At 48.2% G+C, this 26,697-nt stretch overlaps 1 protein-coding gene across 2 annotated transcripts in view; it reads right to left on the bottom strand.

Moving 5' to 3' along the window:
• The window catches only part of LOC142765423 (uncharacterized), a 33,506-nt gene extending 25,517 nt beyond the window's left edge, over window positions 1–7,989 (bottom strand). The window contains exon 1 of one of the 2 annotated variants that reach the window (XM_075866413.1): window positions 7,766–7,989. In XM_075866413.1, coding sequence (XP_075722528.1) covers window positions 7,766–7,846 — 81 coding nt within the window. In that variant the 5' untranslated portion in view covers window positions 7,847–7,989. The remainder of the gene's footprint in view (window positions 1–7,765) is intronic. The other variant, XM_075866414.1, reaches the window with a different exon arrangement.
• Between the last annotated feature and the right edge of the window lie 18,708 nt (window positions 7,990–26,697).

Below are 26,697 nucleotides of genomic sequence, written 5' to 3'. Positions count from 1 at the left end.
GCCAAAGTGAGTTGCTTGAGGGCAATATAAAAAACACGCGACTTATACGAAATTCCACGTATGTGAAGGCACACCAGCGGTTTAGTCAATGTTCATGGAGGCAGTGCAGGGATTACGGCAGGTGCAAAGCCTGAAGGGATCATGTGCCTATGCTTATCGAGGCATCGCGAATAGGTACAGCCTGGTCGGTCCACTTGTAGCGAAGACAACGGGTGCTGTGCATGTCGGGTCAGCAGAGCAAGGTGCACTCGAAGAGGCTCGCAGGACGTGTAAACCTGTATAGGGTAGGTGCGTGACTCCTCTATAGTGCCAGAGGTCGACGTGCACCGTGGCAGGCTAAGGCATATTCTCAGTGCTCGTGCCTGAAGGCTCTCTAAAGTACGAAGGCACGTTACCCGCATGCTGGAAAGCACAGGTGAGCTGTACCTTATATAGCCCACAAACAATGCCTTGTATAACTGCAGAAGACTTTTCTCCGAAGGGCCCCATCTCAGTCCTGCTATAACACGAAGAACATACACAAAACAGATTAGTTTGTTTCGCAGCACACTCACATGCTTTGACCACGACAGGTTGCGATCAATGACGACCCCTAAATAGCGGTGGTGCTTGACCACGGGAATCACTGCTCCGTGAGCGAAGATTGGGTACCGCGACATTGATTTCTTCATAAATGCCATGCAGCACATTTTGCTATTGAAAGTTCCAGGCCCTGACGACGTAAGTACTTAGATGTTATTGATGTGCCTTGTTGTAGCCTTGCTCGCAGTTGTGGTCGCGTTGCTCCAGATGCCCATATGCATATGTCGTCCGCATACGCACTGATTTTCACAACGTTGGGAAGCTCAGCTTCAAGGCCAATGAGTGCTATGTTAAAAAGCATGGGGATCAGGACGGCGCCTTGCGGAACACCACGGCTTACGAGGTGTTTCGCCATGTCACCGTCGGATGTCGACATAAAAATGGTACGTCCTCTGAGATAGCTCCCTATCCATGCGTGTAGTCAGCCACCTACGCCGATGTCTTCAAGTGCGTCCAGAATGGCCTCATGGTAGACGCTCTCGTACGCGCCCTTTATATCTAAGAAAATGGCCTCTACCAATCTCCGACGTTGTCTTTCCTTTTTAACAAAGGAAACTAGATCTACAACACTGTCTATAGATGATCGACCTCTACGGAAGCCATTTATCAAATCTGGTAAGCCGACACTATTCTCCAAGCAGCCATTCCAATCTTGCCAGCACCATGCGTTCCATCACCTTACCGATGCAACTGGCTAGGGCAATGGGTCTATAAGAAGACAACTCGTGTGAACACTTGCCTGGTTTCAGTAAGGCTACTATGCGGTTGCACTTCCAAATCTCTGGGACTGTCGCTGTTTCCCACGTAGAGTTGTAGAAGGAGAAGAGAGCCTGCCTTGCTTCCTGGCTGAGGTGATATAGAGCCAAATAAGTAATTCCTTCAGGCACTGGTGCGGACGACCGTCGAGACGTGGAAATCGCAGCGTCGAGTTCGTGCATTGTGAATGGTAAGTCGAGGCGATCATCACTGGATGGCGGTGAGGCTAAATACGAAGGTGATATCGATGAGGAGAACATACCTACGAGTAACTGGCAGTAATCTTCTGCAACCTCTACTTCAGGTCGACCTTGCTTTAGAGCCAAAGATCGGAAAGGGAACAACCGTTGAGTGGGCGTCTGAAGGCTTCGGACAGTTTGCCATATTCGAGACAGGGGTTTTCTGGGATCAAGAGAGCTACAAAATACCCTTCACCGTTGTCTATCGAGCTTATCGAGGTGTCGGAATACATGTCATTGTGCTTGGCATTCTGTAGATAGGTCAGATGGTGATTTCGTCCTCCAGTATATTCTGTCTGCCCGGCGACAGATTGCAGGAAGGTATTCATATTATGCGTCAAGTTGTAATATTGGCAGCGACACATTCACAAGTTTCGTATGCGTTGTTAAGGCTGATGCAATTAGGCTTTCTATGTCAGATATAGATTGAATGTTCCCGCACTGAGCATTTACAGAAGCTTGGAATCCTGGCCAGGCTACGCTTTTCACAGGCCGGGAGTCGAACGACGGAATCCTTTTAGCTGTATATATGTATCGAGATGGTCACTTCCATGTGTTTCAACGTCTACAAACCAATAGGTGGTAGGTAAGAGACTACTGCTCACAAAACATACGTCTAGACAGCTGCTGTACGATGCGCCACGGAGGTAAGTAGGTGAGCCATCGTTAATGGACATCTGGCCCTGATTGAGCACAAAATCGGCAATGTCACTACTGCGGGTGTTCATTGAGGCAGAACCCCACATTGGATGATGTGCAATAAAATCCCCAACATGTGGTCCAGGGCAAGCTTGGAGCACAGACAAGAGATGGGAACAGTCCACGTGGCTTCTTGGAGGAATGTATCAACCAATGACTGATAATGAACGTCGCTTGTGCATTATAGATAGGCAAATATAGTCGTTAGAAGCACGAGGAGCCACGGCATGTCTCACGTACGTTAAATCTTGACGTACGCATATAATTACTTTGCTCGCATTTCAATCATCACGTGACCACAAAGTGACGTATCCGGAAATACGAAACGACGACATCATATTCGGCTCACATATTACAACCAACGGAAATTTGTATTTAAACATCCGTTGTCGAAAGTCAGACAATCCGCTTTGCAAACCTCGTGCGTTCCACTGCTATATAGCAGAGGTGCGCACACGTTCATCGAAGAAATTCGCCATATTGTTTATGGAAGGGTCACCAGTAGCGGGTATAGCACGTTGAGGATCTGCACTGCTGTTTTCGCTCCTGGTGTGTGTAGCTCGTTGAGAATCGCACGAATAGATTTTAGTAGATACTTCAGCATAGTTTGCCTCTTCTCATTGCTTGCCTATAATTTTCCGCCCTCTTTGAAGTTGCCGCCCATGATGTGGTCTTTTGCATTGCTCCGGTCGGTAGCGAAGGCCACTCAGTATCTGAAGCACCGGCGTGCAACGCGGGAGTTGGTCCACTTTCTGCATCCCTGGGACGTGGTGCGTACAACATGAGTGTAGCGGCCTGATAATGCTCACGTGTATGTTCAGCTGTTGCTGATGGTGATGCATCACTTCTATGTCCACTATGCTTTCGCTGGTGCCTACGTTTTGGACGACGTCTGTGCCGGCGGATGGGCGTTACTGCCTCTCTGTGTGTCGAGTTGTCTCTGACCATCTTCCGCAGGACGCGAATTTCTTCTTTGATCTTCGGGTACTCTTTCGATGTTGCTTCATGTGCACCAGAGCAGTTTGGGCATTTCAATGGAACAGCAGTATCGCAGTTTTCCACCTTATGAGACCCACCGTACCGCTGGCAAGTTGTCTCACTTTTGCACACTGCGCTGACGTGTCCCAACTTGCAGCACTTGTGACACTTCAAAGGCCGTGGCACGTAAGGGCGCAAGGAAAGTCTCACGTATCCAACCTTCACGCTAGGGGGCAGAGTCTCCGAATCAAATTCTAGTTTGATGCAGTGAGACTGCCTGAAGCGATGTATGGTCACGATTCTGACTGTCGACGTCACAAGATTCTGCAGGTCAGCGTCTGTGATGTCAGCGTCGACATCATTTATCATGCCAGTCGTGGTTCCTTTCCCGTGAGCGAGAAACGCGCGAACTGAAATACTTCCGAGCTGCGTGACGGCCTTCAGTCTGTCAAGAATGCTTTTGTTTGTCACATCAACTGAGAATATGTTTTTCCTGCTATTAATGCGAAATCATTCACTTGAGCAGGTGCTACTTGCTCGAAATAATTAGTCAATGACTGTCTGTTTAGTGAGTTCAGGTTGTCTGATGTAGACATGGGTACATACAAGACGCTGAAACATCGCTTGCCTTTGTCTAGCGCCGGTTGTGGCTCCGCCGTTGATGACGTCCTGCGAAGCTTCCTTTTCAACCAGCGGGTATGGAATGTCCTGAAGTCGGCTTCCGATTCCATCTCTTCCACTGATGAGATCTCGGTAGAATCATCACAAGGAGCAGATGTGCTAACGCGGTCACCCACATTCGGTCCATCCTTATGCAAACGATTAGGGCCTGCTGTCTCGTTGTATGGATAGTCCCCCATCCAGGGGGGTGACGTCTTCTGTTCCGCTTGTTCAGAGAAAGTCAGGAATTCTGACAGTTTAAGAAACAACGATAGTTGTTCAAGGCAGAATTATGCCCGAACGCATTTCTTCTTCCTCGTCTTCTTCCTCGTCCTGGCTAAGGCAGAATAATCGAGTTCACCAGAAAGCTAATGTACACTGATGGCATATTAATTAACGGGCAATTGGTGTCATCCAGCTAGAGTCACAAATTCATCATCTTCATCATCATCATCATCATCATCATCATCAGCCTGACTACGTCCACTGCAGGACAAAGGCCTCTCCCATGTTCCGCCAGTTAACCCGGTCCTGTGCTTGCTGCTGCCAATTTGTACCCGCAAACTTCTTAATCTCGTCTGCCCACCTAACCTTCTGTCTCCCCCTAACCCGCCTCCCTTCTCTGGGAATCCAGTTAGTTACCCTTAATGACCAGCGGTTATCCTGTCTACGCGCTACATGCCCGGCCCATGTCCATTTCCTCTTCTTTATTTCAACTATGATATCCTTAACCCCCGTTTGTCCCCTAATCCACTCTGCTCTCTTCTTGTCTCTTAAGGTTACACCTTAAGAGACAGAGTATTACACCTTAAGAGTCACCTTAAGAGTCACACCTTAAGAGTTACACCTTAAGAGTCACAGATTATTGAGTGTCATATTAGACCAAGACCTGTCTTGTTCCCCACACGTAAACTAAGTGGCAAAGCGTCTGACTTCCATTTCTCACTTGTTCAGATTCTTTGCTAGAAAAACTTGGAGAGTGTCCGTCGAGTATATGCTACTGCTGTACAAGGTACTTATTGGATTCCTGTGGCACAGCCTACAGGTAATGTCTAACACGTGCCAAACTAACCTGCGCACGCCCCAAAACATTCAAGCCCAGGCTCTCAGGATATGCGTTGGTTTACCCTATTGTGCTTGGACTGCTGAAACCATTGCGATTATGCAGGACTACCGGATCGTACGTATATCACTATGAGACCATCCGCACTTACGTTAGGCCATATTAAAGGAACCCATCGCAACACCTGGTGAGCGTCGCTACTTACAGTCCCCGTACGACATTTAGTACTATTGCCCGTGAGTATCGTGCGTCGTTTACGTAAGGTTATAGGCCTGTGCAGAAGCTGGTGTATCTTCCATGGTGCCTCAACCTTTCACAAGTACGTCTTACAATTCCAAAAATGCAGAAGAAATCAAATTTGCCTCCTTCAGCCCCAAAACAACTCAGCATATTCCTCTTGCAAGAAGTATACAGTGACCATGTGCACATATACAACGATGATTCAACCACAGCGTCTAGTTCTGGCAGCGTGGTGGTGACACGAGTTCGAGCAATAACCATGCGAATCAAGCTGTCACAAGTCAGTAAGTCTATGGTCACAGAACGTCCGGCTTTGCGTGTTGCCCTAGAGTACATAGCATGCCAGAGACCGAATAAATGGGCAGTGTTTTCCGAATCGAAACCAGCCTTACAGAGCGTGAAGTCAGTCATTCGTCGTGGTTGCCATGAACAGTTAACATCAGAGGTTGTCAAGCTTCTTCACCACGTCACAGAAACAACCCACGAGGTCATTTTTCAGTGGCTACCTAGTCATTGTGGGATCAGTGGCGATGATTTCGTGGACAATGTGGCTCGCACCTCCCACCATGAAGAATACCCCTTTCGATCCTTCTGTAAAGGGCACACTCTGCAAGGCAACTTCGTCAGCTGGCACGTAGTGTGGGTCTGCTGGAGTGGAACACCCCAAGCATAAAACATACGAGACTCCACCAAATAAACCCTCGACTGAACTTCGGCCTCCATCCGGAGTTCGTCGACGCGAATAGTCGATTACTTGTCGGCTTTAGTTGTGAGTTGGCTTCGCAAAAAACTATAAAACCGTCCATGGAGTGACCACAGCGCGGAATTCAACGACCGCGGCACCGTAGAAGACATTGCCTTTTGCAATGCCATTGACCTTGATTTGCCTCTGGCAGACAGAAACTTTCTGATGCGTTGAGACAATCAGACGATCGGCCACTCTCTGTGCAGATGCTTCTGGAGCACTGTCCTCGTCTTTTGCCGTTTGAAAAGACAGTCAAAGCCCTTTTGCGTTTTTGAGCACTACGGGCCTATGTGAACGCCTTTCGCTTTTGTGTACTGCCCCCGCTAGATACGCATCAGCCCATTTACATTTACTGCCAGTCATATTTGTCTGTTTTTGTCGCTTTTCTCTTTCTCTCATCTTTATACTCTCCTTTAACATTACCCCACTTAGGGTAGAAAACCAGGTGTTAGCCACGTTAACCTCCCTGCATTCTTTCTTGCTTTTCGTTCTTCCTTCTTTCTGTAGTTAAAGAATATCCGATTCTTAACGGAAACACTTGGCCAGATCAGAGGAGAGAACTGACCTGCCTGTAGAGACTTCAATGGCGCTTGGAGATTTGGAGAGAGTGGTTGATGATATTTTTTGCGAATAAATATTTTCAATCGAATATCGTCGAAACCGAAACAAAAAAGTATAGAAGAGCGTGCACCATGCTCTTCCGAGGCGTTCCGAACATATTTCCTATAAGAAAAAAATTTCATGAAAAGAGTCACGGGTGCAGACGCAAGCACTAGCAGATATGCTTGATGCACAGACACACTCTCTCATATCTACGCTTACTTAATGAGCTTCACAGGCAAAGATTAGGTAACGCTTCCAATCCATGCTGCGACGACACACATAGATAACAGCACCACCAAACTAATGTATCAAAACAATTCATGATGCGCCACATACAGAGCCTACATCCCTCAAGAATGAAAACACCAAACTAATGGTTGAATATTGCACGTAGTTTTCTTTCTACCATCATCAGTATGAGTCACATTGGCGTAGTTTCGACTGTAGCTTCTATATCAGAGACAACGTTACCTCTAGTCCCCCGATTTGAACGAAACTACACGCTTCTGTCCAGCAGTTGTTTGCAGCAGTCGCTGTATCAAAAAAAAAAAAACGGAATAGTGTTTGAACTAGTGTCCAATTTTTCCGCATTAAAATTCTACAAACAACTATTCCTGCGAAACAATACACAGCCCTCCGTTCCGTTTCAAAGTGAAAAACACGTTGATTTTGGTAATTTAAATTCGTGAAGAAAGAGCGTTTGAGAATACATTCAGTTGCCGATGTTCACGTGACGTTGTGTGCATTATGCGTAAAAATATGTTAACGGATTTCTTTTTCTAGTCCACGCGTGTGTGAATTTTCGGTTTCGTAGTAACTGGAGTCTCCATGGTCAGCACAGTATGTTTTTAGGGCCGCACTTTTAAAGCCATTCTTATTATTCAATACTATATATCCATCAGACATTTACTGTATTTTGTTTTGGCTGAGAAAATCCACCTTGTTTCATACACAATATTAATAAGCGGGAGTAGCTAAGTTACAGTTCGTAATTACCAACAAAGTGCAATAACATGCAACTAAATATATGAGCATAAAGACAAACTGAATGACCCAGTAGGAACTATGTGTGTGAGATTGGGGCCCACACAATAAAATATAAAAGAAAAAAATTAAACAAAGCATATGTTACTCATTCAGCATTACGTAGTTCTTCGTTATTACCTGACGATTCATAAAAATGTGATGGCTTTCACTTACGCCTTGAGAAACAGCGATGCCTAAATTTTCCCAGAGAAGCAGAAGGCAGAAAAAACGTGCGTAAAAAATTACCGGGTTCATGAGCTTTTACACGACTGCATGCCAAGCGGTGCTGATTGCGGATTGACTCGTCGCTATTGTGAAGGCTCACATATTCACCACGTCTATGAAGCAATTTGAAGGGACGTGGCTAATCAATCCATTGCTTGCCTAATTAGGAAAAAGAACATATGTCTTTACGGCCCCGTTTTTATAGATGTCACGCACTTCAAGAATATAAGCATTCGATAGGCTTTTAGAACAGTTCTTTCGTCGTAGCCTCGAAGGGATGCATGAAGAAAGAGCGACAGATTCCAGAAATACGTTTTACACCATCCATCTCAGGGATTCTTGCTGTCGTTTGACGTCATGTCATGGCGTTGCTTAAGCCTCGCGGGCCCACTTTTTTAAACACTTAAACTATTGCATAGGACTTGGACATTTCTTGTTAGCGTTGTTTTGCGTAAGAAACAAGCTATTGCAAAAAAATGTGGTTGTGAGTCCATCTTTTGAAATGGCGAGATTCTACGCACTTACGCAGAACAACGCCTATCAGAAGTTTTTGAAGGTTTTTGCATTCAGGAAAGCGGAGGGCATTGGATCAGCGTGGCTTCACATCTATACGAAAAAATAAAATGAAGCACCTTCAGGAAATGTGAATCGGCATGTGTCAGCGATAACCTTTCCTTATTACTTTCACTGACTGTATTTTTCTGTATATATTGACGTGTATATGAAATGATCATGGCAGTTAGTCAGCGCCGTGCTTGTGCCTACTCGTCTCTGTCCTGTTCCAGCGCTGTTACGTTTTTCTTTGTGAGCATGGTCTGCTTAATAGAAGCATAAAATACGTGCAAATGTTGTACACACAGACATTTTTAGCAGTCACGTATTTTTTGTATACGCAGTTGTTTACAGTTTCGCCATGGTGCTAACAGCAATAAGCGAATTATCAATACCAGACGCGGTAAGCTTATCTATGGCGCGTGTGCTCCCGAGAATGGCAGCCCTGTGCATGGCCGCGTAGTCAAACTTCCGGAAATGGCGCTTAATGACAGTTGAGGTTAATGCGAGCTGACGGCCAAATCATAAAAGTATTACGCAATGTTTATAAAAAAGATATCACTACTGCGACCACATCTGGCCTTTCATAAGTTGTTGGGTATTTTCCGAACCAGTCACCTATCCTGGCGTGGTTCTGTGGTGAAATACTTGGAATTCCGCAGTATACTTGGTTTCGATGCCTGCTGCGACCTTCATATTTAGTGCTTGCATTTGTCGAGTCAACGCTGGTGATGCCAGTTTTCTTAACTCTCGCGCCTAAATTGCCAATCCTGATATATGCAAGCTGCCTATCATCTGTGGCTCATACTCGCACGCCACCCCACGTGGCTACGGGTTTAAAGAGAAGGATTTGACGAGGTGCTAGACGGGATATTCATTCATGCAATGGCCAGCCAGACATTTCTTTAAACACTCTGTGCCTCCTATACTCATTTTGTAATAACCCAGGCTAAGCAGGTGGCAATGAGAGCACGCAGACTTCGGGGGATTGATAGATAGATACGCCTTTAGAAATGCTCAAAGTCAACATAAATTGCTTCCCATTTAACTAAAATACTTCAAGTTCAAATAGGTCAACGTAATGTTTTGCATACGTGTGTCTCTTGCATGTCAGATGCCTGCACTTGTTATTAGTATTGCTACATGCATGTAATTTGAGATTCCAGGGGGTGACACGCCTGTTTGCCTGACGAGGAAGAGGAAGAGTGGTCTCCACACTCGTGGTCTGGTCTACCGGTCACGCCACTGCTGCTGCTGGTTTGAAATATATTTCATCCACAGCCTCGTCGATACGGCGTATCCCTTCCGTAACACATTTGGTGGTGGTGGAACGTTACCCGTCCTCACCACGAAGCTTCGCAGTGGCCGCACCGTCCAGCCTCCGGCCAAGGCTTCTAATGACAACCCCCTCTCACCGCCATCACCTAGTGCGCCAGCTCATACGTACCTTGCGATGTGCCACCCCCGTTATTCCGGTACGTTCTCCGCCAAGCCTGGCCTTGACGTCGAGTACAGACTCCGCATGTACGAGTGCGTTAGCCTGTCTCACTGACGGGACCCAACCATGATGCTCGCCAACGTAATATTTTACTTGGATGGCACCCCGCGTGCATGGTTCGACGCTCATGAGGCCGAGCTCACGAGCTTGGACATCTTCAAGCACCGACTACACGATATCTTTGGGGACCCGTCTAGACGACAAACAGCCACGCAACAAAAACTCGCCACTCGACTACATTCATCAACCGAGTCGAATGTCTCGCACATACAGGAGGTGCTCGCGTTGTGCCGCAAAGTGCACGAGCAAACGACCGAGAGCGACAAGGTGGGCCATATACTCAAGGGTATCGCGGACGACGCTCTCAACTTGCTGGTATTCAACTACGTCACGACCATCGATATCATAAATAAGGAACGCCGCTTCTTCGACACGACCAAAAACCTCCGAGTTCGGCCTCAATTTTTGCGGCTCCCTAACACGTCACGTCGACCTGTACTGATCTCGGTGCCGCACCACCATTGCACGAGAATGTCACACGCATTTTTCGGCGCGAGCTTGAGGCAGCCCGTCCGGCGCCGTTTCTTGCACTTCTACTCGACCAGGCCATCGTGCAAACACCTCCGGCGGTCTCATTTATTCAGGCAGTCGTGTGGCAAGAAATGGTTAACATTGGTTTTTCTGTCGCCTGCTCCGTCTCCCGACAGGACTACACACCGATGCCAATAAATGCACCACGCGACGACCCATACACTCTGCCTAGATCCCGCATTCCGATGGAGTGGAGAACAGCAGACGACAAGCCAATCTGCTTTTGCTGTCACTGAGTTGGCCATGTCTCCCGCTACTGCCGCAGAACTTAGACGCCCCCCTGTTGGAGCCAATTTTCTTCTTCTCCTTGGTCATACGTGGACCCCTGTCAATATTCGGCCAGTCGTGAGTATCCTGCTTCCGACGCACCGAACAGCCGCTCTACCGCGCGTTCACCGTCACCGCAACGCTGCCCTTCTCCGTCACTCTAAACACGCTGCTATCCATCGCCGACTAACTATGAATCTTCCCGGATGGAAAACTAGATTATGCAGCTCCTGGAGGTAGTGCTGCATTGAGTGCTACTGACCCAAATCCTCTGTTGACGCTACCTACCAATAAGAACTTGCTGGAAGTGCATGTGGACGGTCTTTCTTTGACGGCTTTAGTTGACACTGGAGCTCAGGTGTCTATAATGAGCGCTCGTCTGTGTCACTGCCTCAAAAAAGTACTCACGCCTGTCGCAACATAAGCCGTCCGTGTCGCCGATGGTGCAACTATAGCCATCATTGGAATGTGTGTAACGGTTGTATTAGCCTTGCCGGCCACCATGTTTTTGTTTTATTTACCGTGCTCGAGAGTTCTCTCTTGACGTCATCTTTGGGATCGACTTCTTATCGACGTATTCTGACCTGATTGTATGTTCCGCCGGCACTCTCTGTTTAGAACTTCCTCTTCTCCTGAATTCTCACTCTGAACTCCCGAACAGCCTGTGCACCTCTAACTTCATCCAGATACCACCTAAAGCTTTCACATTCGTTGAATTGGCAACACCCTCGCCTGTGCCTGACGGGGATTAAATCGTGACGCCTATTCCTGAAGTTCTCCTGGCGCGTAACATTGATGTCCCAAACTCCGTCCTAACTATAGCCTCTAACCGAACATATTTGCCTGTTATAAATTTCGGTTTTATAAAACAACTGCTACCTCTAAAAGTATGCGTCGCCACGCTAAGACCCTTAATTTACGACCACGTCACCAGTTTTGCGGCAGACGTATGTCCAGATCACCCACGTCACTTGCAGGATGCCACGTGCCTGGATGCAACCTTTCGCTCCATGATCGCCCCGCACCTCGTACCGGAGAAGTCATCCGCGCACTGCCGCCTTCTGGCTTCATACCACAATATATTCGACATATATAGCCGTCCACTCGGCCAGACTTAACTCGTAAGCACCGAATTAACACAGGTGATTCTCATCCCATTCATCGGCGACCATACCGGGTGTCTGCCACCAAGCGTAAAGTAATTCAACAAGACGTCACCAAGATGTTAGCCAAAGAATCATTGAACCCTCTTCAAGCCATTGGGCGTCCCCCGTTGTGCTCAATAAAAAGAAAGATGGCACGTGGCACTTCTGCGTGGATCACCGTCATCTGAATAAAATCACGAAAAATGACGCTTACCCTTTATCCCGCATTGAATACGCTCGCGATTGTTTCCATGGCGCCCAATACTTTTCTTCAATAGACCTACGTTCCGGCTACTGGCAGATTCCTGTCGATGAAAAAGACCAAGAGAAGACTGCATTTGTAACTCCAGATGGCCTTTATCAGTTCAAGGTTATGCTGTTTGGGCTACGCAACGCCCAAGCCACGTTCGAGCGCATGTTGGACTCTCTGGTACAAGGGTTCAAATGGCCAACATGTCTCTGTTATCTTGACGATCTTGTATATTCCCCAACAATTGAGACCCACCTTCAGCGTTTGTCAGCCATTCTCGACACATTCCGCATTGCAGGCCTTCAATTAAACTAGTCGAAGTGCCACTTCGAATGCCGGAAAATTGCCGTGTTGGGTCACCTTGTCGACGCATCTGAAGTGCAGCCGGACTCGGAGAAAGTTCGTGCAGTCACCAGTTTTCCTGTACCCCGGTCATTTCAAGACGTCCGGAACTTCGTAGGAATTTGTTCCTACTTCAGAAGGTTTGTGCAAGGTCTACCAACTATCGCTCGACCTCTCACTGAGCTTTTGAAGAAAGACGTCACGTTTACGTGAGGTACCAACCAAGCTGCTGCTTTTTCTCATCTAATCACGCTTTTGACGACTCCACCTATATTGGCACACTTTGACTCATCCGCTCCGACAAAAGTCCGAACCGATGCTAGTGGTCACGGGATTGGAGTCGTCCTAGCCCAGTGCCAACGGGGACACGACCGCGTGGTCGCCTACGCTAGCCGCCTCCTCACAGCTGCTGAACGCAACTATTCCATTACAGAGCGTGAGTGTCTCGCTCTTGTTTGGGCAGTCTCAAAGTTCCGCCCATATTTATATGGCACAAACTTCTCTGTAATAACTGACCATCATGCGCTATGTTGGCTTACTTCACTGAAGGATCCAACTGGCCGGCTCGGGCGCTGGGTTCGGAGACTGCAAGAGTGTACCTACACGGTGACGTACAAGTCCGGAAGCCTACATCAGGACGCAGACTGTCTGTCCCGCTACCCGGTTGCTGAGTCTAGCACTATACTTGATATTGACACCGGCCCTTGCGTCTTTTCTCTTTCGCAAATGACATGCATCGGTGACGAGCCACGCCCTCATGCATCCTTGCGTGTTATCTTTGAGCGCCTCGAATCACCATATTCCAATCAGTCCCATCGCTTATTCGTGCTCCATGATGGTGTATTATACCGCCGAAATTTCGAGCCGGATGGACCGACCCTGTTGCTTGTCATTCCGAAACACCTTCGCTCGGAAGATCTAAATAAACTTCCTGACCTACCGACTGCCGGTCACCTTGGTGTCTCACGCACTTACGACCGAATACGCCGACACTTCTTCTGGCCAGTGCTTGCACGCTCAGTCAGAAGATACGTCGCGACTTGTGAGAAATGTCAGCGCCTCGAAATGCCATTGACACTTCCCGCCGGTCGCCTTCAACCACTTGATATTCCGCCAGAACCGTTCTTCTGCGTGGCTTGAACCTACTTGGCCCTTTTCTCTTGTCTTCCTTGGGTAACAAGTGGATAGCTGTGGCCACCGACTACGCCACACCATATTCCATCACACGAGGTCTTCCAACAAGCTGCGCCGCAGACGTCGCCGACTTCCTCCTCAAGGACGTGATTTTGCAACACGAAGCCCCACGGCAGCTGCTTACAGACCGTGGCCACACCTTTTTATCGAAGGTGATAGCCAACATCTTGCAGTCCTGTCAAACGAGACACAAGCTGACTACATCATACCTTCCGCAAACCAATGAACTCACGGAGCGTCTAAATCGAACTCTTAGAGACACGCTCGCTAAGTATGGTTTTACCAACCACACCGACTGGGATCTTGCGTTGCCGTACGTCACATATGCCTCTAAATCTTCGCGCCAAGACACTGCCGGTTACTCTCCATTTTTTCTGCTGCTTGGCTGAGAGCCAACATTGCCTCTAGACACCGTCATACCGCCATCTGAGAGACCGACCAGTGAATATGCCATGGACGCAATCACTCGGGCCACTAACGCACGCGAAATCACCCGTACTCGCCTTCTGACCTTTCAAGAGAAGCAACGGCGTTTGTAAGACCAACGACACCACGACGTACACTTTCCGCCGGGTTCCTTGGTTCTGCTCTGGTCTCCGACCCGTCAAGTTGGCTTGTCAGAAAAACTGCTTACTCGCTACACAGGTCCATACCGAGTCCTTCATGTGGTTACTCCTGTTGCATATGAAATTGGTCCTTTTGCCCCATCGCCTTCATGTGCCCAACAGGCTACCAATAATGTACATGTTGCGCGCTTGAAGCCCTACCACTCTCCTAGTGACGTTGACATTTAGATGCGTCGAGACGGCGCTTCTGCCACCGGGGATTATGCTACATGCATGCAAATTGAGATTCCAGGGGGCGACGCCCGTGTGTGCATGACAAGGAAGACGAAGGGTGGTCTCCACTCGGTGTCTGGTCTACCGGTCACGCCGCTGCTGCTGCTGCTTTGAAATATATTTCATCCACAGTCTCGTCGATACAGCGTATCTCTTCCGTAACAATATGAACAGGGAGAACAGTGATGACCTCAACTATCCATTGGACTTTCATACTGAGTGATTTACGTGGTTCTTCTATCTTTGGTATTTCTATTATTGCATTTTTGTTCACCGCATTGAATGATCGGTTTAAGACGCATGATGGCTGCAGAGACTTGAAGTAACAGCTGCATTGAAGCCGATGTATTGTTGTCCTCTGTCAATAATATTGCGCAAAGTTTTTACTGAGTTTTCAATACAGCTCCATGCCTCTTACTCGATAAGCTTATGGTTAATTTTCTATGCGCTGTTAAGCAAATACAGCGCGTCCCAGCTATCACGCTGCTACATTTAAAAAGAAAAATGCACGATGTTACGCGAAGCAAACTATAGTGAAAATATTTTCCCAGTATTACCTACTAGCAACTACTAGTTTTCGCGTTAATGAAAGTTAGTTATTCAGCCCCAACATTATTCGCTACGCCAGAATTACTGGCCTAAATACTAAAATGTCAAGAGGGGAATTTCGCGCACGTTGAAATGACGCCTTTCTGTGCAGCTTTCTACAACGCACTGACTGTGCGCTCAATATTTCCCGGCAATAAAGAAAGCCCGCGAAATCTGAAAAGTGACCGTTGCTAGACCACACAGGGGCGTCTGCGCAAGCAGGCATTTGGCCTGTGGCAACACCACGGACCCGAGTCAACGGGACGGTTTCGACCCCCCCCCCCCCCCCAAGCCTCGCAGTGCGTGGCTCAGCTGTGTCCGCGGAAAAGGGCATTCTTGGGGGTTGAGCTGATGCTGTGTGCTTGGACCTTTACGGCTCCCAGCAAAGGCACCATACCCCTTTGGCCCTGGTTTCACGTAGATGGCACCCCTGGACTGACCCACCTAGGGGAAATCGGCAGTCGCTTTTTCCTGTCTCTCTCCCTACATTTTCGTCTTTATCTCCGACATATTATATGTCCTGTCATCTTCCCTTTTTCATTTATTTCACCATTTTCTGGCGGCTAGGGTTAACCCTTTGTAATTGCTCAAACTTGGGTAGCTATATATGGTTCCCGCAAGTCGGGGAATTAAACCCGGCTGCAGCGGCTGCATTTCTGGTGGAGGCGGAAATGTTGTACGCCCATGTGCTCAGATTTGGGTGCACGTTAAAGAACTCCAGGTGGTCAAAATTTCCGGAGCCCTCCTCTACGGCGTCTCTCATAATCTTATGGTAGTTTTCAGGCGTTAAACGCCACAAATCAATCAATCACAAGAGTGGAAGCTTGGGCTAGTTGGTGCGTAGTCATATTTGTAAGATTGTTTCAGCGCGCGAACACAGGAAAAAGGACAGGGTAGACAGAAAGAGCGCTGACTTCCAAATAAATTTATTTCGCAGAGTGCAAGAACATATACGTCTAAAAAGGAGAATTACAGAGCATGAAGGTAAAAATGAAGCCTAATCATAAAACCAGTAACAAAGCACGTGTTACGGGTCCTCTATTGCCTCAAAGCCCAGCCAGGTATTCACGTTAAGCCTGTGATAAAGCAACCGATGAAGTGCTTACGCATTTATCTTCTAGCAGGTGCATTTTTTCGGCTTCTATAGTTTCTCGGGTAAGCTGATTCCTGTGCCTTGCCAATATAGAGCACCTATTAAACAGGGGGATGCACCCACAATCTCGGCAATGAATGCCAACATGCTCTTGTACCAAATTGGGCATTCATTGCCCAGATCGTAGGCGCACTCCCCTCTTTGATCAGTGCTCTATATTGGCAAGGCACAGGAAGCGGCTTACCCGAGAAATTATCGAAGCCGAAAAAATACACTTGCTAGGAGATAAATGCGTAAGCACTTCATCGGTTGCTTTATCACAGGCAGAACGTGATCACCTGGTTGGGCTTTGAGGCAGTAGAGGACGCGTCACACGTGCTTTGTTACTGGTGTGTAGATTAGGCTTGCTTTTTACCTTCATGCTCTGTTCTCATCCTTTTTAGAGATATATATTCTTGCCACTCTGTGAAATAAAGTTAGTTGGAAGTCAGTGCTCTTTCTGTCTACCCTGTTCTTTTTCCTTTGATCGCGCGCTGAAACAATTTTGCAAATATGTCAGTCAATCAGTTATATAGGGGGTTAGCGATGATGCATGGATGGCGTCTTAAAGTGTTCTACCTTGCAGCATCCCCTTGTTGGGCTCGGTGGTGGGTGGCCATCGTCGCTGCTGAAGATTATTTTCCATGTATGGCGCACTCACCCCCACGCCCTCTTGATCACCGCCCGAAAAGGTGGCTCGCTAAAGAACAGTTTGTACTTTTCAAACCAAAACAGCGCTTCTCTAAATAATATAATGTGGTCCATAGTCAGAAAGGCCAAACTGTCCGATAAATCTCACCCTTTTTCGTCTCAAACACGTTCGCACAAGCAATAGGACCAGGCTATACCGTAACCAAGCTGGGAAGCGGCGGCCTTCTTCTGAGGGTACGTGACAAGCTCTTATATGAGAATTTATTCAAACTCGTAGCGTCTGGGGCCGTTCCAGTTTCAGTGGGCCCACACAGGTCAACGAATACAGTGTGTGAAGTGGTGACGACATTCTTGAACTGTACGAAATTGAATTATTGGAAGACTTGCAAGACCAGAATGTAGTCAAGGCTCAAAGAATAATTATACGACGAGACAAAAAGAAAACACCCATACAAACACTTTATCATCACATTTGGTATCAGTGTCTGGCCCGAGTCAATTAAAACTGGCTACTGCAAGCTCCGTGTCAAGCCCTATGTGCTGAATTCCCACAGATGGTTCAAGTGCCAGCTCATTGGATGGGGTCGCAAAGCTGCAGAGGAGCCCTACTTGCGCAAATTGTGCATCAAACTAGCATTTATCAGATACGTGTACCTCAACCCTATCATGCTGTGCGAAACCTAAAAGAGACCATCCTGCCTACTCGAGATCGCACCCAGCCTGCAAAAAACAAAAACGAATCCTTGAAGCTAAAGATCAATCTGTCCTATCAAGAAGCTCGTAAACGGTTCTCGCTCCATCTGTTCAGTCCCTTCTTTGCCGATGTGACGCGCCGGGGCGCCGCACCACACCTTTCCGTGCCATTCACAAAGACGACCATCAAAAGCTGGTATCTGGAGCTTCGACAGTTGAACCGCAAGTGGACGGTGCACTCTCACCTGATCTGCGGCTTCGCCGGAGCTCAAAACTTCTAGGCTACTTGGTCCACGTCCAGTGGCTCGTGACTGCGTTGTGTCTGCCTTCTTATGTTCCTGTAGCCAGAGCTTGGCTCGTGACATGGCGTAAAAAATCTTTGCGTCTTACTCACCTTCTGTTTCCACTTTATGATCCATGTTATCTTCGTCCGTTGCAGCCGGAATTACGTCGTCGAGCCTCAAAAGTGCTGCTTTTTTATCCTTTAGCACTTCCATGTGGTCAGTATTCTGGGAAGCATTAGAATCCAGTTTCTACAGCAGATCCCTTAACAGTGCTAGGGCGCAGGTGACACCACCACTGACCGAGCCGCGCTTCTTCCGTAAATGGTCAGTGGTTGCCATGGGCGTGACATTCAGGTAAGTTGCCGTAGGGGCAGATCCCAGCACCAAACGTAGCAGATAACCAGTCCGCAGACGTTAGCCGAATACAACCCATTTTTTCAGCATGGAGCCATAGCTGTCCCTTTTCTAGAGCGTGTCTGTCACCATTTCATCCTCTTCGACAGTCTGACCCGCTTCAAGAGATTATTTTGCAACATCATCCATGCATGGGCGCTGCCATGTTGATTTGTAAGCTCAGTTCCTGGCGATTACTGATATGGCCGTTAGACAAGTAGGACACAAATTCGATACAAATTAGCATATTTCTTATTGATATGCATCAGCAGATTCTAAATAAGGGCAAATATCCGAACTTGGTCAGTCGTAAGACAATTTTCTCTGGAACTATATTCTCCTGAGCAAGCATCTGACTGGCTTACACCGCGTAATTTTGGCACAGCTCAGCATCAGTAGTTAGACGGGCTATAAGGATCACGTGTAAACATTATTGAATTTGGTTCAGAAGCGAATAGGACCAGAGTATTCTCCTAAAATAGGCGTTACCACAAGTATAATGGCGCATGGTGTGTTTATTGAATACTAGCAAGGACGGCCTTTTGATCCATGAAGTCGCTCGTGTGGCCGTCAGCGGCAGCAATTTACACGCGCATTCTTGGTGGGTATACTACCTATATTAAGAAGAAAGAGTATCTGTGGACCAGATTTATGTGACGCACTAATGACGTTCATTGAACAGGCTCATAGTTTGAACCTATTTCTTATAGTGAGCCAACCCTATATACTGCAGAATAAACCTTTCAGCTTTTTAAACCATGCCAATGTCAAAATGGCAAACAGATCGACTAAAAATGAAATGGAAGTTGTTGGTTGCCCTGGAATTTCAAGCCGCACGAGACCTAACCGAAAAATTTGGCAGTTTGCGCGTACCTGAAAATCGACGTTATGCGAAGCATGCGAAGGGAAGGATACCATGTGTCAAGTGTAAATATAGCAAAAACGTCGACGCGCACCACCGCGCACTGAGGAACAAAAAAGAAGAGTGCGGTGGCACAGTGGCTCGAGGCGTGCTCGCAGTGTTCGGGCCAGTGCGTGCAATTCTGAGCTCGGACAAGCCAGACCTTCTGCCAGGCGAGATGAGTGCGTGTGCACGGAGGACCACGGAACCGGGCGAGGTCCAGGGTGACCGAAGATCCAGGTGCCAGGGGAGTGACGATAGTTATAGCGCCAGAACAAAACGACGACACAGAGACAAGAAGGACACGAAAGACACGAGCGCTCGCTGGCTGAATCGAGGATCGTTGAGTGGTGCCGAGCCGTAGTGAGAACGCGCCAGACTCGGACGTGGGCCACGAGCTCATGAGCTATGCACCCCAGGGTACCTGGTGGTGCCCTGGCAAAGGCGAGAAACGCTGGTGACTGAGCTGCCGCACCGCAGCTGTGGCGAGCAGCATTTAAGCACGGGACAGACGGTGCTGTGCTGGCCAGAACCCGCACGTGGAACCGCTACTCCTGGGTGGTTATCAAGAGCTCGGAAACGAGGTCCGAGTTGGCGCTGGTCCAGGCATCTCCTAGACGACGCCACCGTCCCGAGAGTCGTGACTCTTCTTCCTCATGTGCCGAGGTGGTCGTTCCTACGGCACCCACATCACTGACTGTTCATATCTTTTCCTTTGTATATGAACGTTTGAACACGTCTCCCTGTCTGTTTCCTGGCCACTGCACAGTAGTGTAAGTCCTCGAACCGTCCTAAACATCACAATTTTCTGCCGTCCGCGACGTAGGACCAAGGTCCAGCTCCAACTTTTAGAGCCGCACTTCTCTTTTGTGCAGTGGGCGGAAAAGGATTGGGAGAAGTATACTCCGAGTGGCAAAGAACTTGGCTTGTCAGGTAACGAACTGAAGGAGTTGATTGAGGAGCAGCAGAAAAAAGAGCGTGACAGATGAGCTGAGGATAGGGATGTGTCGCGAATAGCGCATGAACAAAAGATTGCTCGTGTTGGTGGCGGAACAAAGTCTGCTTGAGGCTAAGTGTCTTCTTGCTGAACGCACGGCTGGGACAGTTGGAACGGGTGAAGAGCGCGTGGAAGCCTGCAGCGAAGCGTTCAGGAACCCCCACAAGCTTATTCCTTCCTACAATGAGGGCCACGACGAAATCGACGCGTACATTCAGCACTTTGAGCTGGTAGCCACGAGCCAGAGATGGCCAGGCGACAGGTTGGCGCTCTCATTAGGCCTATGCCTCTCAGGTTAAGCCTTGAGTATTGTAGGACGTAGGGCTGTGGAGGATGCCAAAGACTACGAAAAGCTGAAGCAAACCTTGTTGTAAAAATTTTGGTACTCCGGAGAGGGATATCGGCAAAAGTTTCGCAAAGCCATGCCGCAGAATTCCGAGTCAGGGCGACAATTTGCTAGAAGCTGCTCGGTTACTTCGATCATTGGCAGCAGATTTCGTGCTGCCAATGATCAAAGTATAGGCTGTGTTTACTGCACTGGAAGTGCAGGAAACACGGCCATCAGGCGTACGAGTGTCCAAATGTAAAGAGCCGCCACAAGGAGGCATCAATTGCTGTGGCCGACTATGACCTCACACGTTTGGCTCGAAGGAAGGAGAACTTGGATGTACCCCTTCATCAGCAGAGGAAAATGCACCATCGGAAAAAAGAGATATTTGTCTTGGTCTGCTACGACAAGAGATGCCGACGGCAACCGGATATATTGAGGGACAGCCTGTGACGGTGCTAAGAGACTCGGGATGCAATACCCCGGTGGTCAAGCGTTCGCTGGTACCCGAAAAGAATTTCACCGGTAGCACACGTACTGTAAACCTTGTCGACGGTTCGTCGAGGCAGCTGGCCGAGGCAAAGGTATACATCGACTCTCCATTCTTCTGAGGACCGACACTGGCACTCTGCATGGAAAAGCCACTCTATGACGTCGTTCTCGGCAACATCGACGGGGTAATCTTCTTTTCTGATTCTACCACGTCACATAACCTGTAGGATGTCGCAATACTGCATAAGGAGTCGGCACCAGCAGGGGAGCTGGCTCCACATCGAAGCGTGTCATCGAAGCTACCGACTTTCAGTGCAGTGACAACAGGAGGGACCAGGGACATGAAGCTACCTGTGGCGGCATCTAACCAACTAGATGTCACCCCACAAGTTCTTGAAAAGTTGCAGAGAGAAGACCGCACTTTGAAAAGCTGTTTTTCGGCGATCGGGAAGACGACGGCGAAACGATCAGCAATCATAGAGTATGTTTTGCTTAAGGGAATACTTCACCGGCACTACAGATCGCTGAAGAGGAAGAAGATGACCAACTGGTTGCTCCGCAAAGCCTCCGCCAGTTTGTCCTTAGGATGGCGCATGAGGGAGCTATGGCAGGTCACCAAGGTAATAAATGAACAACTGAATGGATTCTAGAAGACTTCTATTGGCCGGGCATGCTGGCTGAGGTGACACGATTTGTGTGCTCTTGTAACATCTGTGACAAATTATGACAGGTATATTGCCACTATCCCTGACGAGGAAGGTATATAATAGCTGTATCTTGCCGGTACTTAGCTACGGAGCAGAAACCTGGAGATTTACAAAGAGGGTTAGCTTAAATTGAGGACGACGCAGCGAGCAATGGAAAGAAAAATGGCAGGTGTAACCCTAAGGGACAAGAAGAGAGCAGAGTGGATTAGGGAACAAACGGGGGTTAAGGGTATCATAGCTGAAATCAAGAAGAGGAAATGGACATGGGCCGGGCATGTTGCGCGTAGACAGGATAACCACTGGTCATGTCATTAGGGGTAACTAACTGGATTACCAGAGAAGGCAAGCGTGTTATGGGGAGACAGAAGATTAGGTGGGCAGATGAGATTAAGAAGTTTGCGGGTATAAATTAACAGCAGCAAGCACAGGACCGGGTTACTGGCTGAACTTGGGAGAGGCCTTTGTTCTGCAGTGGATGTAGTCAGGCTGATGATGATGATGATGATGTGAGATGTGCCAGCGCACTGTGCCAAAGCCCTTATTCGGACGTGTCCCCCTCGGAAAAATGCCGGTGATTGACGTGCCCTTCTAACGTGTGGTTATTTTCATAATCAGTCTACTATCATCAACATCAGCCAAATGAGACCATTTCATTTTAACAATGGTCGACTGCGCAACGCAGTATCCTGACACTGTTGCATTACCAAGCATAGAAACGCAGACGATAACAGAAGCGTTGGCGGAAATGTTCTCGCGCGTTGGAATACCATGAGAAGTCGTGAGCAACCGCGGAAGGTCATTCACACCACGTTTAATGAAGGAAGTGGGCAGACTACTGTTTTTTCGACAGTTGTCAACTACCTACACCATACCACTCTATAGCAAATGGTCTTGTGGAGCACTTTAATGGTACGTTAAATCAAATGATACGGCACATGTGCCACGAAAGTCCAAAGATTTAGGACAGATACTTGGCACCATTATTATTTGCTTACAGGGAGGTGCCTCAGTCGAGTATCGGCTTTTCGCCGTTCGACCTCCTGTATGCTCGATACATTAGAGGCTCAATGTCCATACTGAAGAAATTATGGACTTTAAAAAACTTGAATACCCAAGCGAGGACTACATACGGCTACGTCATGGAGCTTCGCGATCGCTTGTATGAGATTGCGCACGAAGATTGCGCACAAATTGCGCACGAAGAGCTGCAGAAATCCAAGCTGACACAAAAGAAATACTACGACCGCAATGCGAAGCCTCATCACCTCTACGTTGGAGAGAAGGTAATAATACTACTACCTTCCGACACTAAGAAGCTGAATCTCACTTGGAAAGGCCCCTTCACTGTACTAGAGAGAGAGAGAGAGAGAAATAACGTTTATTGCACCCGTCTAGATTGACGGGTGAGGAGGCTTCGGCCTCTGCCCCCAATCATCCCCTTGAGACTCGGCGGCGGTCAGGGCGAGACCAATGACTTGACGCTGTTCTTCGGCGTCGCAGCTGTGTAATAAGGCCTCCCAGGATTCTACGTTTCTACTTGGATCATTGAAAGATTGGGCAGGTCCATACCATGTGCAATAAGCCCGCAGTGCTGTTGCAGTGCGCACATCTGGAGTTGAATACTTCCGGGTGCCATTTACTGTACAGATGAGGGTTTGGAAACTATAGAAACGGAAAGAGATGGACTATGTCGTTGATCTAGGAACGCAAACCAGTTTGTTCCCCCTCAACCTCCTTAAGACGTACGAGGAGAGATTACCTTTGACAGACACGGTGGACCGCACGGCTGTCACGGTACAAACGGAACAACCGGAAGAAGAACTGGAACTACCATTGCTCGCGCTTCACCAGAATGAGAACCTATCATGAAGTCAAGGTCGTTGACAACTTGGACGTGAACCAGAAGGCAGAGACAAAGAAGATTCTATCAGACTACCTAGATGTCTTCTCAGACGTTCCGGGAAAGACTAACTTGGTAGAGGTGCAACATCACACCATCTACTGTGCCGGTGAATGTTTGCCAATACCCGATACCCTTTGCTGTTGAACAGGTGGTAGAGGAAGAAGTGCAGAAGATGCTGGCGCAGGGAATTATCGAACCGTCAGACTCACTTTACCAGTCGCCAATCGTCGTAGTGAAAAAGAAAGACGGCAGCATGCGCTTCTGCATTGATTTCCGACAGTTGAGCAGAGTCGTCATAATGGATAATGAGCCTATTCCAGGAGTGGACATGATGATCTCAAACTCAGTTTACAAAAGGGTACTGGCAGGTCCCAATGCACAAAGACTCGAAACGCATGACAGCCTTCCTGTCAATGTCGGGCCTTTACCAGTACCATTTTATGTCTTTCGGCATGAAAACAACGCCAGTAGTGTTCACGAGACTCATGAGAAAAGTTGTGGCTGGCATTTCGCACGTACATAATTACTTCGATGATGTTCTTATAGCCAAAAACACATGGGAGACACACCTTGCTACGCTCGAAAGTTTTTCCCGACAAGTACGGCGTGGACGCCTCACAATCAAGCCATCCAAGAGTGAAATTGATTCAACAATGGTGAAGTTCTTGGACCCCATCGTGGCACATGGGATCTTACGGCCGCGCTCCACCACGGTGTTCTAGTGGCTAAGGTACTCAACTGCTGACCCTCAGGTCTCAGGTTCGAATTCCAGCTGCGGCGGCTGTATTTCCGATGGAGGTGGAAATTTTGTGGGCCCGTGGGCTCAGATTTGGGTGCACAATAAAAAACTCCAGGTGGTCAAAATTTCCAAAACCCTTCACTACGGCGTCTCTCATAATCATACAGTGGTTTTGGGACGTGAAACCCTCCATATCAACCAATATCAATCTTATGGCCGCAGCTTGAAACGCTTGAAAAGATACAAGCTACAAAATTACCTCATACAAAGAAAAAAGTCTGTTCCTTTCTCGGTCTCATGGGGTACTACAGAAACTTCGTACGCAACTATTCCCACGTGCCTAATCCCTTAACCGAGCTCACTGGGAAGCGTGCTCCGAACAAGGTACTATGAGAACAACGTCACCAGGAGGCATTTGACGAGCTTTAACGATTGCTGTCCACTGGTCCAATCTTGGGGTCTCCTGACTTGGAGAAGACATTTGTTCTGCACAGAAGCATCTTTTACCAGTGTAGGAGTCGTGCTCAAGCAGGACTAAGACGGTGTTCTCCATCCCGTCGCCTACGCAAGCAGGATGCATGCAGGTTCCACGGGAGGCATGGTACTCAACCGTAGAGCGAGAAGGACTTGTGCTCATGTGGGCTGCCCGAAAATTTCACATTTATCTTTTCGGCAAGCAGTTTGTACTACAGAGCGATCACGAGCCGCTGGCCTACATCTACTCTGCCAAGCACACAAATAGCCGAATTCTGCGTTGGAGTCTGACACTTATGGCATACGACTTCATTGTGGGAATATATCAAAGGAAGTGACAACGTCGGAGCTGACTACATGAGCCAAGTGTAGACTTAAAGCGTTACGCGCATGTAGGCTTTTATTTCTTTGTGAACACTGTGAACTCCATGAACTGCGTGTGAACAAACCTGTCAATGCGTGTGAAAAAACAACTGTTAACATGCGCACACTTTCCGCTTTTCAGGCGGTGAACATTCCCTAGCCTCATGCTTAGACAGGTTGTTGAATAGAAACAACTTTCCAAAGTGGAGGGTAAAATGTCACGTTTAAATATCGCAAAAACGTCGACGCGTACCGCCGAGCACTGAGGGACAGAAAAGAAGAGTGCAGTGGCTCAGTGGCACGAAGCGCGCTCGCAGTGTTCGGGACAGTGCGTGCAATTCTGAGCCTGGACAAGCTAAACGTTCTGCCAGGCGAGATACGTGCGTGTGCACGGAGGACCACGGAGCCGGGCGAGGTCCAAGGTGACCGAGGATCCAGGTGCCAGGAGATTTGCTGGCTGAATCGAGCATCGTCGAGTGGTGCCGAGCCGTACCGAGCGACGCGCCAGACTCGGACGTGGGCCGCGAGTTCATGAGCTGTGCACCCGAGGGTACCTGGCGGTGCCCTGGCAAAGGCGAGTAACGCCGGTTACTGAGCTGCCGCACCACAGCTGTGGCGAGCAGCGTTTCAGCACTGCACAGACGGTGCTGTGCTGGCCAGAATTCGCACGTGGAACCGCTACGCCCGGGCGGTGATGGCGAGCTCGGAAACGAGGTTCGAGGTCGCGCTGGTTCAGGCATCTCCTAGACGACGCCACCGCTGCTCGAGAGTCGTGAGATCATGGGGCTTTTCTTAATGCGCCGCTGAACAGTAGTGGAAGTACTCGAACCGTCCTAAACATCACACCATACTGCAGTATTTTTATTTAGCAGCACGTCATGAAATGACGGTAAGTATATGTACAAATGTTGCACGCACAAACATATGTTTAGGAATTTCAGATGTTTATATAACCAGTTGTTTGCATTTGCGCAGCAGTGCCAACAGGAACATGCCTAAGCTGAAATGAAGCGTTGATGCTCGCGAGGCTGCTGACCCTGGACAATGCTACATGAATCAACTTCAGCCCATGGCAATAAACCACAATTGACGTTACCTGACGTGATGGCAGTAGCAAAGCAGTACATACGTGATGCTTATAAAATTGGGTAGGCAGCACTGCAGCCACTATTGACGTTTCATGAAGATTAGCGTCTATTTGAAAAGTACTTGAGACACCTGGCGTAGCTCTGTGGTAAAATGCCTCATTGCCACGCAGAATGCTTGGGTTTGAATCCAGTGGGGTCCCTGACATTTATTCTTTGCATTCGTCTTGTCGACGCTTTCAAGTCAGGTATTTTTTAAAGCACACGCGCTAAATTGCCGATGTGTGTTCTCGTCGTACCTGGGTATATCCTAAGCGTCAATCACCTGTGGAACATACCCGCATATCAGGGGCACATACCCACCTGTGGGTATGTGCTGTTTGGGGGGAAGTGTTTGACGACGCACGTGACGAGACTGTGACATTATTCGTGTCTTTACAAGCGCGTTATATTCGTGAAACCATCCTACCCTT

This window comes from Rhipicephalus microplus, chromosome 6, assembly GCF_043290135.1.
Source record: "Rhipicephalus microplus isolate Deutch F79 chromosome 6, USDA_Rmic, whole genome shotgun sequence".
Lineage (NCBI taxonomy): Eukaryota > Metazoa > Arthropoda > Arachnida > Ixodida > Ixodidae > Rhipicephalus > Rhipicephalus microplus.
Note: the sequence above shows the minus strand (reverse complement) of the source record. Positions and strands in the feature narration are given on the sequence as shown.